The sequence below is a fragment of the Rattus rattus genome, chromosome 16 (genome assembly GCF_011064425.1).
Source record: "Rattus rattus isolate New Zealand chromosome 16, Rrattus_CSIRO_v1, whole genome shotgun sequence".
NCBI lineage: Eukaryota > Metazoa > Chordata > Mammalia > Rodentia > Muridae > Rattus > Rattus rattus.
In genome coordinates, this window is record NC_046169.1 from 7,654,190 (window position 1) to 7,673,071 (window position 18,882).

General features: G+C 42.2%; 1 protein-coding gene across 1 annotated transcript in view; it reads left to right on the plus strand.

The window, feature by feature from the left end:
• The window catches only part of LOC116885388 (cytochrome P450 3A18), a 43,059-nt gene that overhangs the window by 4,071 nt on the left and 20,106 nt on the right, over window positions 1-18,882 (plus strand). The window contains exons 2-4 of the mRNA XM_032886668.1: window positions 1,595-1,688; window positions 14,381-14,433; window positions 16,971-17,070. Coding sequence (XP_032742559.1) covers window positions 1,595-1,688; window positions 14,381-14,433; window positions 16,971-17,070 — 247 coding nt within the window. The remainder of the gene's footprint in view (window positions 1-1,594; window positions 1,689-14,380; window positions 14,434-16,970; window positions 17,071-18,882) is intronic.

Consider the following 18,882-nt stretch of genomic DNA (forward strand, 5'->3'; position numbering starts at 1 on the left):
TTAGCATCAGGGTCTTCATTAATGCGTTTATACTTGCTCAAACTGTACCTTTGTATCCTCCCTTGCTCACCATGTTCCTTTTCATTGTAAATCTGCATAAGTGTGGCCACAGATACACCAAACAGTCGATACTATGCTGTCTGGAAATCTGCTCTGCCAATGCTGATAATTTATCTCTTGAATTTAGCCTAGGGCAGATTTTTTCTAGATAAGGACATTCTTTGCCAAACTATTATAACAACAGTCTCTAGGTCACACACTAATCAGACCTGCACAATTCAAATTACCCTAGTAACACTGTCTTCCATATTCCTACTAGGTTGCTCATTAAGGTCCACTTAGTTTCTTATACAAAGTCCCAAAGTCAACATTCAAGAGCGTGGTCTGCCCTATTACTGCAATGCTTCAGTCTCTGGTACCAATTTCTGTCATAGTTTGGGTTTCTATTGCTGTGAAAGGATACCATGACCCTCGCAACTTCTAATAAAAGAACATTTAATTTGGGTGGCTAACAATTTCAGGTGGTTTATAGTCCACCATCTTCTTTGTAGGAAGCACAGGCAGACATGGTGAAGGAGAAGGAGCTGAAGGTTCTACATCTGGACCAACAGGCAGAAGAAAGAGAGTGTGTAGCTAGGCTTGGCTTGAGCAGCTAAAAGCTCAAAGCCCACCCCAGTGGCATACTTCTTCCAATAAGGTCACAAATTCTCCAACAAGGCCACACCTCTAATAGTGCCACTTCATGTGGACCCATGATGGGCCATTTTCATTCAAACCACCACATTAACCATCATGATAAATAAAATTCTGTCCAACACTGTGCCTACTGGATAATTACCACCAGTTGGAGGTCCAGATTGACACATGAGAGAAACAGCCTTTAGACAATGCCTTGGTCATTAAGGGAACATACTGGAAAATAGCCTTCTCTGTAGCTTATGTCAACCAGATTGCAAGTCAGAGAATCTTGGGGGTCTCTGACATTTCTCTGACGCCAGTGGCAGTCATGAACTCAATTGTGATTATAAGGACATAAGAACTCCATGATCGGTTCCAGGTCTTTCTAAAAGGGCAACTTTCAGAGCAGTTAGAGCCTCTAACAAACTTGTGGCTTAGAGAAAAGCGAACACATAAGTCTCTGACCAATCTGGAAGAACAATACCATAGGGTCTTCATGGCCCTGTGGCATTAAATAATTCAGTTATGCAACTAAACCTTTCCCTTTTATCTAATGAGAGTCACTGCTTCAGGGAATTTTCTAAATGGACAAGAGCAAATGGAACACCCTGGGAAGCTTTGAGCCTGAAACTCTAAGACTCTAAAATCCAAATCTGGGGCTTTTTTTTTTTTTAATCAATGATGTTCTCTTGGACTGGAAGCACAGTAGCTTCCACCATCTCTATCCCATCATTCTGATGGGTAGGCATACTTAGTGAACATTGGAGAGGAGAGTGGGATTGTGGCTGTTTGGGTTTTTACTGTTATTTGTCGTTTAGATGTTGCTTGTCGGGTTTGATTCTTGAAGTTCCTGAGTCATAGTCATGACTGACACATGTTCATATGTATAAACTTGGACTTTTCTGTTACTTTACAGATATGGGACCTATTCTCATGGCCTGTTTAAGAAACTAGGAATTCCTGGACCCAAACCTCTGCCTTTATTTGGCACCATTTTCAACTATGGTGATGTGAGTAGTGTTTAAGCTCTTTCATTTATATTTTTATTGATTGATTTTTTTTTGAGACTGGGTATTTCTGTACATCCTTGGCTGTCCTGGAACTCACTCTGGAGTCCAGGCTTCCTTGAAACTCAGAGATCCATCTGTTTCTGTCTCCCAAGTGCTGGGATTAAAAACATGTGCTATCACTACCTGACTACTCTTTAATTTCTTATAGTTGTAATTTCTTTTAAAATTAGGTTTATCTGTTTTTATTTAGGACTATGAGTACTGGTCTGCACTTGTGTCTGTGCACCACATTTGAGCCTGGTGCCTGCAGAGGTCAGAAGATGATGTCAGATCTCCTAGAACTAGAGTTACATATGGTTGTAGAGTGCCATGTCGGGCTTGGGAACTGAACTTGGTTCCTCTGCTAGTGCAGACGGTGCTTTTAATGGCAGAACTGTCTCTCCAGTATCAAATTTTTGGGTGGGACTTTTTTGTGTATGTAACAGTGTCTCACTATATAGCCATCTTGGCTGGGAATTGTATATATAGCCCTATCTATCTATCTATCTATCTATCTATCTATCTATCTATCTATCTATCTATCTATCTATCCATCCATCCATCCATCCATCCATCCATCCATCCATCCATCCATCCATCCATCCATCCATCCATCCATCCATCCATCCATCCATCCATCCATCTATCTATCTATCTATCTATCTATCTATCTATCTATCTATCTATCTATCTATCTTCAAACTCTTAAAAGATCTACCCGCCTCTGCCTCCTGAGTGCTGGTATTAAAAGCATGTATTGCCTAGGGCCATGGCATGGTAGTGCATGCCTTTAATTCTAGCACCCCAGAGGCAGTGGCAGGCAGATCTCTGTGAGTTAGAGGCCAGCCTGGTCTACAGAATGAGTCTAGGACAAGCCAGAGCTACACAGAGAAATAAAAAAATATCAGGAGGAGGTTCTGTGGCCTCAGACTGTCAGAAACAGTTTGTGTCCAACCAGGAGAGTGCTCAGGCTTCCATTTAAGATTTGATGACATCCCTTTGGAGTTTTCATTAGAAAGCCTTTGTCACAGATGAACTAGATCCTGGTGGTCAGGGCAGAAGTCTGGGGTTTTGCTTTAGAGAAGACTCCAGGAAGGCACAAGTGTCCTTAACCAGCACTCATGGGAAGCTCTGCTTGGTCACAGTAACATAGCACCATCCTGGGTGCACTAGACTAGGATGTTCTTCTTCCGCACTGGGCTCAGGAGCAGCGTTTGTTTTCTTCCCGCTGACCAGGTCTGCAGCATTCCTGTATCAGGTTGCCTGCGTGTTGACATTCAGGGAATTCCCACTTACCAGGAAACTCTCAAAACTCCGGTGTCTCCTGCAGTTACATCAATGGTTCTAACCCACCTTTCAATACCTAGACATCCTCGGGTGTTAGACAGAATAATGGTGTTCTGTGTTGATTCTTTTGTTCTGTGTTGCTACTCTGAGGACCAGTCTGAGCAGGGCATGGCTGGGACTGAGATAGGATGGTGCTTGCCTTTCACACTCAGACACCACGGCAAATTTTGCTTTTCTAAGCAAAGGTGGACTAACTTTATGGAATCACCATAGGATTGTGGACTTGGCCACAATTATAAAAAAAATTGGTACCATGTGAAATAAATAGCTGATATTTTTGTAGCTAGTGTAGTAGAACCAATTCAAGCTTAGCCGCATCTAGTTAACAAATAAATGAGGCTCAGACTACGGTTATTTTATTGAAATTTGATTATTACCGAGGTGGGATGGATCACCCCTAACCTACTCTTTTGTCAGCCTGATTACCTCCCCAGTGGTGTATATCAGGTACTTGCTGTTTCTCCTGGCCATGTGCTTATCATCAATCTCCCCTCACAGTCCTCCTTCTCTCTCTTTTTCTTTTTCCTTCTCCCTCTGGTCTCTCCTTCTCCAACCAGGTCACTCCAAACCCTCCAGTTTGATCCTGGCACACAGCTAAAGCATGGCCAGAAAGTAGTGAGATCAGCTCCTGGGTGCATGCATGTCAGAGTTATTGTTTTGTGTACTGTGTAAAGATGGTCTTTGTATTATTATTATTTTTTCTTTTCCCCCCATCTCTATTAAATTGGGTATTTCTTATTTATATTTCAAATGTTATTTCCTTTCCTGGTTTCCAGGCCAACCCCCTAACCCCTCTGCCTCCCCTTCTATATTGGTGTTCTCCTCCACATCCTCCCCCATTACTGCCCTCCCCCCAACAATCCTGTTCACTGGGGATTCAGTCTTGGCAGGACCAAGGGCTTCCCCTTCCACTGGTGCCCTTACTAGGCTATTCATTGCTACCTATGCAGTTGGAGCCCAGGGTCAGTCCATGTATAGTCTTTGGGTAGTGGCTTAGTCCCTGGAAACTCTGGTTGGTTGGCATTGTTGTTTATATGGGGTCTCAAGCCCCTTCAAGCTCTTTCAGTCCTTTCTCTGATTCCTTCAATGGGGGTCCCATTCTCAATTCAGTGGTTTGCTGCTGGCATTTGCCTATGTATTTGCCATATTCCAGCTGTGTCTCTCAGGAGAGATCTACATTCGGTTCTTGTCAGCCTGCACTCCTTTGCTTCATCCATCTTCTCTAGTTTGGTGGCTGTATATGTATGGGCCACATGTGGGGCAGGCTCTGAATGGGCATTCCTTCTGCCTCTGTTCTAAACTTTGCCTCCCTATCCTCTCCTAAGGGTATTGTTGTTCCCTTTTTAAAGAAGGAGTGAAGCATTCGCATTCTGGTCATCTTTCTTGAGTTTCATGTGTTCTGTGCATCTAGGGTAATTAGAGATTTGGGCTAATATCCACTTATCGATGAGTGCATACCATGTGTGTTTTTCTGTGATTGGGTTACCTCACTCAGGATGATATTTTCCAGTTCCATCCATTTGCCTATGAATTTCATAAAGTCATTGTTTTTGATAGGTGAGTAATATTCCATTGTGTAGATGTACCACATTTTCTGTATCCATTCCTCTGTTGAAGGGCATCTGGGTTCTTTCCAGCTTTGGCTATTGTATATAAGGCTGCTATGAACATAGTGGAGCATGTGTCTTTGTTATATGTTGGGGCATCTTTTGGGTATATGCCCAAGAGAGGTATAGCTGGGTCCTCAGGTAGTTCAATGTCCAATTTTCTGAGGAACCTCCAGACTGCAGATTTCCAGAATGGTTGTACCAGTCTGCAATCCCACCAACAATGGAGGAGTGTTCCTCTTTCTCCACATCCTCGCCAGCATTTTCTGTCACCTGAGTTTTTGATCTTAGCCATTCTCACTGCTGTGAGGTGAAATCTCAGGGATGTTTTGATTTGTATTTCCCTTATGACTAAAGACGTTGAACATTTCTTTAGGTGTTTTTCAGCCATTTGGCATTCCTCAGCTGTGAATTCTTTGTTTAGCTTTGAACCCCATTTTTTAATAGGGTTATTTGTCTCCCTGCAGTTTAACTTCTTGAGTTCTTTGTATATTTTGGATATAAGCCCTCTATTTGTTGTAGGATTGGTAAAGATCTTTTCCCAATCTGTTGGTTGCCATTTTGTCCTAACCACAGTGTCCTTTGCCTTACAGAAGCTTTGCAGTTTTATGAGATCCCATTTGTCGATTCTTGATCTTAGAGCATAAGCCATTGGTGTTTTGTTCAGGAAGTTTTCTCCAGTGCCCATGTGTTCGAGATGCTTCCCCACTTTTTCTTCTATTAGCTTAAGTGTATCTGGTTTGATGTGGAGGTCCTTGATCCACTTGGACTTAAGCTTTGTACAGGGTGATAAGCATGGATCGATCTGCATTCTTCTACATGCTGACCTCCAGTTGAACCAGCACCATTTGCTGAAAATGCTATCTTTTTCCATTGGATGGTTTTGGCTCCTTTGTCAAAAAATCAAGTGACCATAGGTGTGTGGGTTCATTTATGGGTCTTCAATTCTATTCCACTGGTCTATCTGTCTGTCTCTGTACCAATACCATACAGTTTTTATCACTATTGCTCTGTAATACTGCTTGAGTTCAGGGATAGTGATTCCCCCTGAAGTCCTTTTATTGTTGAGGATAGTTTTAGCTATCCTGGGTTTTTTGTTCTTCGAGATGAACTTGCAAATGGTTCTGTCTAACTCTCTGAAGAATTGGATTGGTATTTTGATGGGGATTGCATTGAATCTGTAGATCGCTTTGGGTAAAATGGCCATTTTTACTGTATTAATCCTGCCAATGCATGAGCATGGGAGATCTTTCCATCTTCTGAGGTCTTCTTCAATTTCTTTCTTCAGAGGCTTGAAGTTCTTACCATACAGATCTTTCACTTGCTTGGTTAAAGTCACACCGAGGTATTTTATATTATTTGGGACTATTATGAAGGGTGTCGTTTCCCTAACTTCTTTCTCGGCTTGTTTCTCTTTTTTGTAGAGGAAGGTTCCTGATTTATTTGAGTTAATTTTATACCCAGCCACTTTGCTGAAGGTGTTTATCAGCTTTAGTAGTTCTCTGGTGGAACTTTTCGGATCACTTAAATATATTATCATATCATCTGCAAATAATGATATTTTGACTTCTTCTTTTCCGATCTGTATCCCCTTGACCTCCTTTTGTTGTCTGATTGCTCTGGCTAGAACTTCAAGAACTATATTGAATAAGTAGGGAGAGAGTGGGCAGCCTTGTCTAGTCCCTGATATTAGTGGGATTGCTTCAAGTTTCTCTCCATTTAGTTTGATGTTGGATGTCGGTTTGCTGTATATGGCTTTCACTATGTTTAGGTATGGGCTTTGAATTTCTATTCTTTCCAGGACTTTTATCATGAAGGGGTGTTGAATTTTGTCAAATGCTTTCTCAGCACCTAATGAAATATCATGTGGTTTTGTTCTTTCAGTTTGTTTATATAGTGGATTACGTTGATGGTTTTCCGTATATTTAACCATTTCCTGCATGCCTGGGATGAAGCCTACTTGATCATGATGGATGATTGTTTTTATGTGCTCTTGGACTCGGTTTGCAAGAATTTTATCAGGTATTTTTGCATTGATATTCAGAAGGGAAATTGGTCTGAAGTTCCTTTCTTTGTTGGGTCTTTGTGTGGTTTAGGTATAAGAGTAATTGTGGCTTCATAGAAGGAATTTGGCAGCACTCCATCTGTTTCATTTTTGTGGAATAGTTTGGACAGTATTGGTATGAGGTCTTCTATGAAAGTCTGATAGAATTCTGCACTGAACCCATCTGGACCTGGGCTTCTTTAGGTTGGGAGACTTTTAATGACTGCTTCTATTTCTTTAGGAGTTATGGGGTTGTTTAAATGGTTTATCTGTTCCTGACTTAACTTTGGTACCTGGTATTTGTCTAGGAAATTGTCCATTCCCTCCAGAGTTTGATTATTTCCTGCCTTCTACTCCTCCTGGATATATTTTCTTCTTTTTGTTCTAGAGCTTTTAGGTGTGCTGTCAAGCTCCTGACATGTGCTCTCTCTTGTTTCTTTCTGCAGGCACTCAGAGCTATGAGTTTTCCTCTTAGCACAGCTTTCATTATGTCCCATAACTTTTGGTATGCTGTTCCTTCATTTTCATTAAATTCTATGAAATCTTTAATTTCTTTCTTTATTTCTTCCTTGACCAGGTTATCATTGAGTAGAACATTGTTCAACTTCCATGTATATGTGGGCGTTGTTTCCGTATTGTTATTGAAGACCAGCTTTAGCCAGTGGTGATCTGATAGGATGCATGGGATTATTTCTATCCTTTTGTATCTGTTGAGGCCTGTTTTGTGACCGATTATATGGCCAATTTTAGAGAAAGTACCATGAGGTGGTGAGAAGGAGGCACATCCTTTTGTTTTAGAATAGAATGTTCTATAAATACTTGTTAAGTCCATTTGGTTTATAACTTCTGTTAGTCTGTCTATGTATCTGTTTCATTTCTGTTTCCATAATCTGTCCATTGATGAGAGTGGGGTGTTGAAATCTCCTACTATCATTGTGTGAGGTGCAATGTGTGCTTTGAGCTTTAGTAAGGTTTCTTTTATGTATGTAGGTGCCCTTGGAGCATAGATATTTAGGATTGAGAGTTCATCTTGGTGGATTTTTCCTTTGATGAATATGCAGTGTCATTCCTTATCTTTTTTGATGACTTTTAGTTGAAAATTGATTTTATTCGATATTAGAATGGCTACTCCAGCTTGCTTCTTCCGACCATTTGCTTGGAAAGTTGTTTTCCAGCCTTTCACTCTGAGGTACTGTCTGTCTTTGTCTCTGAGGTGTGTTTCCTGTAGGCAGCAGAATGCAGGGTCCTCATTGCGTATCCAGTTTGTTAATCTATGTCTTTTTATTGGGGAGTTGAGTCCATTGATGTTGAGAGATATTAAGGAATAGTGATTATTGCTTCCTGTTATATTCATATTTGGATGTGAGGTTATGTTTGTGTGCTTTTCTTCTCTTTGTTTTGTTGCCAAGAGAATTAGTTTCTTGCTTTTTCTAGGGTGTAGCTTGCCTCCTTATGTTGGGCTTTACCATTTATTATCCTTTAGGGCTGGATTTGTAGAACGATATTGTGTAAATTTGGTTTTGTCATGGAATATCTTGGTTTCTCTATCTATGTTATTTGAGAATTTTGCTGGATACAGTAACCTGGGCTGGCATTTGTGTTCTCTTAGGGTCTGTATGCCATCTGTCCAGGATCTTCTGGCTTTCATAGTTTCTGGCGAAAAGTCTGGTGTGATTCTGATAGGTCTGCCTTTATATGTTACTTGACCTTTTTCCCTTACTGCTTTTAATATTCTTTCTTTGTTTTATGTAATTTGTGTTTTGACTATTATGTGACAGGAGGAGTTTCTTTTCTGGTCAAATCTATTTGGAGTTCTGTAGGCTTCTTGTATGTTTATGGACATCTCTTTCTTTAGGTTAGGGAAGTTTTCTTCTATGATTTTGTTGAAGATATTTACTGGTCCTTTGATCTGGGAGTCTTCACTCTCTTCTATACCTATTATCCTTAGGTTTGATCTTCTCATTGAGTCCTGGATTTCCTGTATACTTTGGACAGGTAGCTTTTTCCATTTTACATTATCTTTGACAGTTGTGTCGATGATTTCTATGGAATCTTCTGCTCCTGAGATTCTCTCTTCTATCTCTTGTATTCTGTTGGTGATGCTTGTATCTACGGCTCCTTGTCTCTTCCTTAGGTTTTCTATATCCAGGGTTGTCTCCCTTTGTGCTTTCTTTATTGCTTCTATTTCTATTTTTAATTCCTTCACCTGTTTGATTGTGTTTTCTGGAATTCTTTCAAGGATTTTTGTGATTCTTCTCTATAGGCTTCTACTTGTTTATTTATGTTTTCCTGTGTTTCTCTAAGGGAGTTCTTCATGTCTTTCTTGAAGTCATCCATCATCATGATCAGATGTGTTTTAAAATCAAGATCTTGTTTTTCTGGTGTGTTTGGACATTCAGTGTTTGCTTTGGTGGGAGAATTGGGCTCTGATGATGCCATGTAGTCTTGGTTTCTGTTGCTTTGATTCCTGTGCTTGCCTCTCGACATCAGGTTGTCTGTGGTGTTACCTTGTTCTGCTATTTCTGACAGTGGCTAGACCATTCTATAGTCCTGTGTGTCAGGAGTACTGTAGACCTGTTTTCCTGTTTTCTTTCAGCCAGTTATGGGAACAGAATGTTCTGCTTTCAGGCGTGTAGTCTTTCCTGTCTACTGGTCTTTGGCTGTTCCTGTAGGTGTGTATCCTGAGTCCACCAAGCAGGTCACTTGGAGCAGAAAAGTTCATCTTACCTGTGGTCCCGGGGCTGAAGTTGCTCCTGGGGGGCTGCTTTTGAGCTTTCTGTGAGGGTGGCAACCAGAAGTGCCTGTCTCGCCTTTTCCCAGGGCCCCCGTGCAGCGGGATCCCAGATGGCGTTAGGTATTTTCCTCTGGAGTCAGAAATATGGGCAGAGTGTAGTTTCTTCTGGCTTCCCAGGTGTGTCTGCCCCCTCTGAAGGTTTAGCTCTCCCTCCTACCGGATTTGGGTCCAGGGAGCTGTTGACAGGGTCCCTTCAGGTCCAGGTGGTGTCTGGACTTCGAGGGACCTGCTGTGCTCGAGTGCCCCTATCTTCCAGTTCCCAGAGGCCGTATACAGTTTCCTCTTGGGCCAGGGATGTGGGCAGGGGTGGGCAGTATTGGTGGCCTCCGCGCTCTACAGTCTCAGGAGTGCCCACCTGTCCAGGCGGTGAGGTCTCTCTCCCAAGGAGTTTGGGAGCAGGGAGCTGTGGGCCTGGATCAGCGAGGTTTTGGCTCCAGCTAAAAGCCGGAAGTGTCCGGTCCCAGAGGAATTTTGCCTCTGTGTGTCCTGAGTCCACCAGGCAGGTCGCTTGGAGCAGAAAAGTTGGTCTTACCTGTGGTCCCAGGGCTGAAGTTGCTCCTGGGGTGCTGCTTTTGACCTCTCTGTGAGGGTGGCAACCTAGAGGGCCTGCGCCTCCTTTTCCCAGGGCCTCTTTGCACCAGGGTCCCAGATGGCGTTAGGTGTTTTCCTCTGGAGTTAGCAATGTGGGCAGAGTGTAGTCTCTTCTGGCTTCCCAGGCGTGTCTGCCCCTCTGAAAGTTTAGCTCTCCCTCCCACGGGATTTGGGTTCACAAGCTCTTGACCAGGTCCCTTCAGGTCTGGGCGGTGTCCCTTTGTATTATTCTAACGCTGATTCCTGTACCAGCAGAGATCTGATTACAGGCTGGACTTCGGCATTGTTATTCTGGTGGTTACATCATATCTTGTAAACAGCCCCTGCAACACCTTCTGGTTGGTTTAATAGAGAGCTGAAAGGCCAATATATGAGGCAGCAGATGAAAGGGAAGACTTTTTGGGAGAAATAGTACTCAGAGCAAGAGTCAGGGACAGGATACACAGCCAGATACACAGTGAGTTTACAAAACTGAAGAGAGGTAATGAACAACGTGGAAGAAGCAGATTAATATAAATGGGTTAGTAAATTATAAGAGTTAGTAGGGAACAAGCCTCAACTAAAGCCTAAATCTTTCATAATTAATAAAAGGTCTTCCTGTTTTGTTCAGGAGCTGGTAGGCCAAGAAAGTCACATACATGTGAGCTGCTCTCTGATAAGATTTCATGTCCTAAAGACTCCAGTTGTCAGTCAGGTCCTACGTTTTATAGCTAGAAGTTGACTACAGGCCTGAGTTCTAAAGGAAACCCTCATTGCTTCATAGCTGACTAAGGACACCCTATATACCCTGTGGAATGGAAACACCCATGAAAGAGATCATGGAAGGGTAGAGCAGGCACCTTGCACATATCTCGAACTCCAGCCTTCTGAGAAAAACATGGTGACAGAAGTTCTGCAACTTCTATTTTATTTTATTTTTATATCTGCCACTCTGTGGGTTCTATTTGAATTCTTCTCCTGTTTTCTAACAATATCTTCTTTGGCTCAGCTCAGCTTCTCCTGGATGAATTGTTTTTTTATCTTCACTCTGCTCAATCTTGTTTCTTCTCTTCCCCAGCCCTACTTAATCTTCTTCCTGCACTGTCTGTCATCTCTAATGCTGTCTTTTGTACCCCATCCTTCTGCTGGCTGGGACCCTACTCTCATCCTGCTGCAATCCCACTCTTGATATTTCCCCTGGAGCAGCTTTCCTCTGAGGTAGGAAACAGAAGCATCTGAAGAATCCTATTACCTATGTTAAGTTGCATATCTTTTTTTTTTTTTTACATAAGCCATTGTTTTAGTTTCCCTTTGAAATCTTCATGTTATAATTCCTGGATGCACAATAAATCCTTGGGAAGTCAAAATGCTTTTTTGAAAACCATTCCTTCTGTCCCTGAAGGCAAAGAACCATAAGCTCCAGTAGTTATTTTCTAACATTGATAGAGTGAGATGCTTATCCATGCCCAAGTCTACAGCGGCATTTCCTGGGGTAGCATGCATTAGATCTGCAATGCTTAGTTCAGGTATTTCTGCTGCGGGCCTTGAGCTAGCATACCCTTCCATTTCATTTCCTGATGGCGAGGAATTGTCTTGGATATCTCTCTAGGACACTCATTCATCCAGTGGCAACCCTTAACACAGCACCTGCACACCCCTGGAAGCCTAGACCTTCTTTCTGACTTACATTTAGAAAAATCATTGCTTTTAAATTTTTGTTTCAAATTTCCCTATTTTCCACAATTAAAGCACTAAGTGTTTTGATATCAGAGACTTCCAGCTATTACCTGAACTATTATATTAGCATAGAATATATATATTATATATATATATATATAGTGTTTGAACCAATATCTTATTTTCTTTATCCATTCATCTATGGCTGCTGCCTGTGCCTTCAGTTGTCTTAGGACTTTTTAACATTCTGTACTCATAGTTTCAAATGCTAGGGCCTCTATCAACACCTGTTTTGCTTCAGAGTCAGATATAGTTTTGTTTACTGCTGATTATACCAATCTTTGTAAAAAAAATCAGTGAAGGCTTCCTCTGAGCTTTGTATAATTTTTGCAAATGGTGTGAACTCCTTTTCTAGCTCTTCAAGTTTGTCTCAAGCTCTTAGAGCTGCTAAATGACACCGTTCTAGGATTGTGTCTTCAGATTGAATCCATTCTTGTATATCAGCATACCGACCTTCTTCCATCTACTGGCCTCTTGCTATAATCATTCCCCTCATTCTATTTCACTGTTTCAAATTCCTGACTTCTCTCCTCCATGACAGTTATTGCAATTGAGGGCTAGCCTGTAGTACAGTTAATTGAGAGCTAGCCTGTAGTACAGTTGTTACCAATCCCCCTGGTCTTGGGAATAGTTCTATTTTAAATAGCCTAATTGTTTAGGGTTTGTTTCACATAGAGAAAATGCATTCTATGAGACACCATTGCCTCTTTAAAATGCTGTAGGTCTGTCATTCTTGTTTCATCATAACCTTGTGGATCATCCCCATTAGCGGGCGTTTGCTGTATAAGGACTAGGAATGCTGTTGGTAATTTGATGACCTAGGACTGCCTATCCTCAAAGGGTGCTGTGGGTTTAACCCTGTCTCCTGAAAAACGCTGCCTCATCTGATCCTTGTCCTGCTTTTTCATTTCTTTGACTTGACTGTCCTTTGGCACAGTTCCTTCCCCTCTTCCCTCCTGGGGGAAACTTCCTCTCTCTGGTTTAGTCATTGGGAATAACCCTATTTTTTCTCTTTTTTCTTGTGTTTGACATTTTTTCTTTCCGTTTTTTGATTCTCAAGTTTCTCTAATTCCATCCACATTTTTCCAGTTGCTCATCTACTCTTTTATAAGCAAAAATAGCCCTAAACCAGAAAAAGAAGAAAAATTGCTGCTTAAAACCTTGTGTTGCTTCACCTGCCTCAGCAAACACCTGCAGCTTTTTGGAACAAAGTATCCATCCCGCCCTTTCCTGCCTTTGGCTCTACCTTTACTTGAAATCAAGCCTCCTAACTCCACCTCCAGAGCACTAGGATTCACAGGCGTGTGTCACTAAGCTTGGCCTCACTGTCTCACCTTAGTTTTAAATGTGTATATTGTTTTGACTTCATGCATGTCTGTGCACCATGTACATGGGTTGCCTGAAGAGCCCAGAATAGGGTATTGGATTTATGGAACTGGAGTCACAGATGATTGTTAGCTGCCATGTGGTTGCTGGAAGTCGAGCCAATCCTCTGCTCTTAACCACTGAGCCATCTTTTCAGTCCTTTCTCAAACTCTCCTATTCATAAGATTGTGGGACGGGTAGAGCCAGGAAATAAAAGATTGGGGGATGGGGTATAGCCAGGAAATGAAAGCTTATGTGTTGCATCAGGAAGCTCACACACTCACCTTTCCATTGGATCTTTCACCTGCTCAAGGAGGGAAGAGGTGAGTTTTCTAGGATCTCTGAAACAACATACATGAGCCAATCACCTGAAGGGCACAGTTTCTTGGAAACCATAGACAAAAACAGTTCCTTCAACAGGTACAACACCAAGGAAGTGCAAGAACAGCTTAAACTTTTTATTCCAGATAATCCTGATAATTCCTTCCCCCATACCTTTAGATACCTCTAATAAGAACTTGCCTTTGCTCCACCCAACAGCTGACTCAGACAGATACAGACACCCACAGCCAAACAGTGGATGGAGCTTGGGGACTCTTATGGAAGAATAGGAGGAAGGATTGCAGGTCCTGAAGCGATAGAAACTCCACAGGAAGACCTACAGAGTTGACTAACCTGGACCCTTGGGGCTCTCAGAGACTGAACCACCAACCAAAGAAATAACATACATAGGCTGGACCTAGGCCTCCTCACACATATGTAGCAGATATGTAGCTTGGTCTTCATGTGGATCCCTAACAACTGGAGTGGGAGGACTATCCCAAAAGTTGTCATCTGTATGTGGGGTATATTCTTCTAGCTGGACCGCCCTGTCTGGGGAAAGGAAGCATTTAGCCTCATAGAGATTTGAGTGCCAGGGTGGGGAGATACCCAGGGTGACCCCTACCTTCTCAGAGGGGAAGAGAAGGGAGAGAGAAGAAGAATCATGGGAGGAGGTGACTGGGAGGGGGCAGTGAGTGGGATGTAAAGTAAGTTAAAACATTTTTAAAATATAATAAAATAATTAGCCTCTGCTTGCCAACGAGACAGGAAGACCAGTTTTGTAAGTTTTTAGTTATTTCTGCCCTAGTTAGGAAGCAGTCATTATGTAACTGAACAATAACAAGTTTCATTCTATTTGTCTTCCCAGGGCATGTGGAAATTTGATGATGATTGCTATAAGAAGTATGGAAAAATATGGGGGTAAGTCCTCTGGAATCTTCCATGCTGCATCCTTATTAGGATAATGCACTCCCCTGCACGAAGACAGTGTGAGCACACCGCTCTTGGGGGTGAAGCCTTTTGATGTGGCACATGTCACAGGTATCAAGTTGAACAGTGTGAATTCAGTGGAAAGGGTTGCCTGTCATGACACCCTCTGGGATTTGGTAGCCCCCAAACCCCAGGCTTACCACCTTTCCCTTCTAATATATTAAGGCTACATTCACAACCTTGAAGCACATGTTCAGGAACATGAAGCAGTCCTTACAATTCTGTGCATGCAGTCGTAGCTGATGTCAGTTCAGATGTAGGACTGCACTGCTGTATCCAGAAAATAATTTCACGGGAGTCATCTGCTGCTGCCTCTGGCTCTTACAATCCTTCTACCCCATCTTCCAGGATAATACCAGAGCCTTGAAAGGGGGAGGGTTGCTGGATAGTTTTATGTCAACTAGACTCGTGCTGAAGCCATCTGAGAGGAGGGGACCTTGATTGAGAAAATACCTCCATAAGATTGGGCTGCAGCCAAGGCTGCAGGATATTTTCTTAATTAATGATTGATGGGGATGACCCAGCCCATTGTGGGTGATGCCATCCCAGAACTGGAAGTTCTGCGAGTTCTATGAAAACATAGGCTGAGCAAGCCAGTAAGTAGCATTCCTCTTTGACCTCTGCATCAGCTTCTGCCTTCAGATTCCTGTCCTGTTTGAGTTCCTGTCCTGACTTCCTTCAATAATGAACACAGATATGGAAGTGAAAGAGGAATATAGCCTTTCTTCCCACAACTGGCTTTTTGGTTCTGGTATTTCATTACAGCAATAGTAACACTGACTAAGGGTATGACAGTGATGTCCCATATAAGACCAACACTCCACAATCTCTTACTCTTTGCATGTTGAGCAGTTGTGGCTCTCTGTGCTAATCATCGTGTTCTGCTAAAACAGCATTTTTCAACTCGTGTGTCATGACCATCAGAAAACACATGGTCAGATGGTCAGAAAGCTCCATACCTAGCTGAAAAGTTGGTAAATCATGGCTTGATAGGAGGACAAGTTTTCTTCAGGGATGGGTCCCCAAACAGCTATCCCATGCTCCAGTAGGTGGCCCTACATGCATGAACATACTGGCAGCAGTAAGTAGGGTTAAAGAGAGAACACATGAAGTTGGAGGGGAAGGGCAATGACAGGAATTAGAGGGGAGAAAATAGGAGTTGCTATCATTAATCACCAGTGGTTCCTCTGCTATGGATGGGACTTCCTGCCAACCTTCCCTCTGCATGCCAGGATTTTTGTCTTGAGCTTATGAAGGTCTTGTGCATGCTGTGACAACCATGGTGGACCCATCTATACAATGGCCCCATTGTGTTCAGACCAGTTTCCTGGTAATCCTCTGCTTCTAGAATCTTTCTCCCCACTTCTGCCCTGAGTGTTGGGAGGAGAATCTGCTACTATCATTCTGCTAAATGGACATAGCATTGAATGGACTCCAGATGACTTGTTAGAGCTCACCTCTTGGTTCTCAACAGCAAAGCTCCTTTCTTCAGTAGATCATGATTACCATGGAGATCCACAACTGGTCAATGTGCATACACTAAGAGATTGCAGATTGCTCAGCCCTGAATGAGGCCTATGTGTAACAATTTTGCTTTTTGTCCACTAATTAAATTCAAGATAAGAACTTTGCTAGAAGTATATATGGGTATTTCCTGCCCATCTGATTCTGCTGACATTGAAGAAGAAATGCAGGGATTTATTCAGTCATGGTTTACTCCCCCAAGGTTAAGTCTTCAGTGGTTTTGTTGATTGGCTAAGCCAACTGTACAATCCTTTCCTGTCAGTACACCTGGTGCTTTGGAGACTTGGAGGAGGTGCCCCTCATGCACTGTGAGACACAAAAACATGGGGGAAGTCTCTGCTTCTTCATCTCCTCTCATCCATCCTCAGAAACCACAGGCCTGGATACAGGGTTTGCTGAGGTGACACAGCCCATAGAGACCATGTGACCAATGCTAGGCATGTGCTGTATTACCCTCTAGTGTTCCCGAAGTAACTGCATCTGAAATATTATTACAAACAGAGTAGTTTGTCTCTAAGTTTCCTCTGATACACACTGTTTTGACTTTGGAATCATTTATCCATTTTACCTAAATATTTTATATCTCTGGAGGTAAAATCCAGTGCCACACACTTGATAGACAAGGACTCTACCACTGAGCCACACCTCCAACACAGATACTGAAATATTTAAACACTCAAGAATGGTAACAGCAAAAACCAGGATGCCTTTGAAGGACTGTTCTGTCCTAATTGCCTCTTCCCTGCTTCAGCTACATAAGACTTAATTTCATAAGACTCTAATGGCTTCTACAGTCAGAACTTGAACTAGGAGTTCATACTATTGTGCTTTATACAGCTGAGGTTATGCACTGTGCATCAGGACTTGAGACCGAAACCCTGTGTGTGACTCCCGCTGTAGAATCTGGCTTCCGAGGTTCAGTCCATTCTGTTTTCCTACCTCAGGTTTTATGAGGGCCCACAGCCTTTGTTGGCTATCATGGATCCAGAGATCATCAAAATGGTGCTGGTGAAAGAATGTTACTCAGTCTTCACAAACCGTCGGGTAGGCATCCTGATTTTAGAAATATAAACCTTTACTATTGTCTTACTTGGTCAGTGTTCTATTGCTGTGAAGAGACACCATAACCACTACAACTCTAATAAAGGAAAACATTTAATCAGGCCTGGCTTATAGTTTCAGAGGTTTAGTCCATTGCCATCATGGTGGGAAACATGGTGACATGCAGGCAAACATGGTGCTGAAGAGGTAGCTGAGGGTTCTACATCAAGATCAATAGGCAACAGGAAGAAAGAAACATCAGACTTGGCTTGGGTTTCACCCTCAGTGACAAACTTCCTCTAACAAGGCCATACTTCCTAATCCCTGTCATTGTACTACTCCTAATGGCCATGCACTCAAATATATGAGCCTGTGTGAGCAATTTCTATTCAAACCACTACCACACTCTATTAAATTTAAAATTTCAAGACAATTATACAATAAGAGCCATGGCCATTCTCAGGAAAGTTCTTGGTGCTCTTAAGGTCTATCTATCTATCTATGTATCTATGTATCTATGTATCTATGTATCTATGTATCTATGTATCTATGTATCTATGTATCTATCTATCTATCTATCTATCTATCTATCTATCTATCTATCTCAGTTCTACTTTTTCTACTTTCATTTCTGTTGCATTCCATCTCTGCACCCTCTGGGGGCTAGAGAGATGGCTCAGCAGTTAAGAACACTAACTCCTCTTCCAGAGGTCCTGAATTCAATTCCTAGCAACCACATGGTGGCTCACAACCATTTGTAATGGGACATGATGCCCTCTTCTGGTGTGTCTGAAGACAACTATAGTGTATTCATATACATAAAATAAACAAATAATTCTAAAAAGAAAGAACTCTGATCAAAAGCAACTTAGCAGAGGAAAGGGTTCAGTGACTGACACTTCCAAGTTGCACTCTATTACAGAATGAAGTCAAGACTGAGCTCAAGCATGAGCTTGAAGCAAAATATCATGAAGGAAAGCTACCTACTGGTTTGCTCAGACTTATGATTAGCTAGCTTCCTTATAAAGCACAGGACTTAGGGATAGTACTGCCATAAGTAGACTGGGCCTTCCTGCATCAATTAGTAATCAAGACAATCCCCCATAGACATGACCACAGGCCAGTGTGATATAGGTAATTCCCTATTCAAGGCTTTCTTCTTAGATGACTGACTCCAGGCTCTGTCAAGTTGACAAAGATAACTAGGACACAACTGATACACAAAAGAGGTTGACCTTGATACTGTTTACAGCTTACATTTTTCTGATTTGTGTGGGTATATGTGTAGCTTTCTGAAGTTTGTCACATTTTCTAAATCTAAAGGTGACATCCCTGCGGTCAAGACACAGGACTGTCCCTTCTTCACCATTGAGCTTTCTCTTGCAAGTGTGTTCTAGTGGCCATACGTAGCCTGTCTCTCTTCCTCATAGCATCTGATCCAATTTTCTTTTTATAAATGTGCTTTTGGGGGTCACATCTGATTATATTTTGTTTAGTACTCTTCTTTTAATAAGGTTTCATGTGTCCCCGCTTCAACCTTCAACTTCCCAAGTCCTGGGGTTCCCAGCATGTGCCACCCACCTGATTTATATGCAGTGCTGAGGATCAAGCCAAATGCTTCACATATGCCAGGCAAGCATTCTGCCAACTGAGCTACATTCTCAGTCATGCCTAGTACTCTTATCTTTTTATAACCACGCTTTTTTTTCTTTTTTTTTTTTGGAGCTGGGGACTGAACCCAGGGCCTTGCGCTTGCTAGGCAAGCGCTCTACCACTGAGTTAAATCCCCAACCACTCTTATTTTTTAAAAAATAT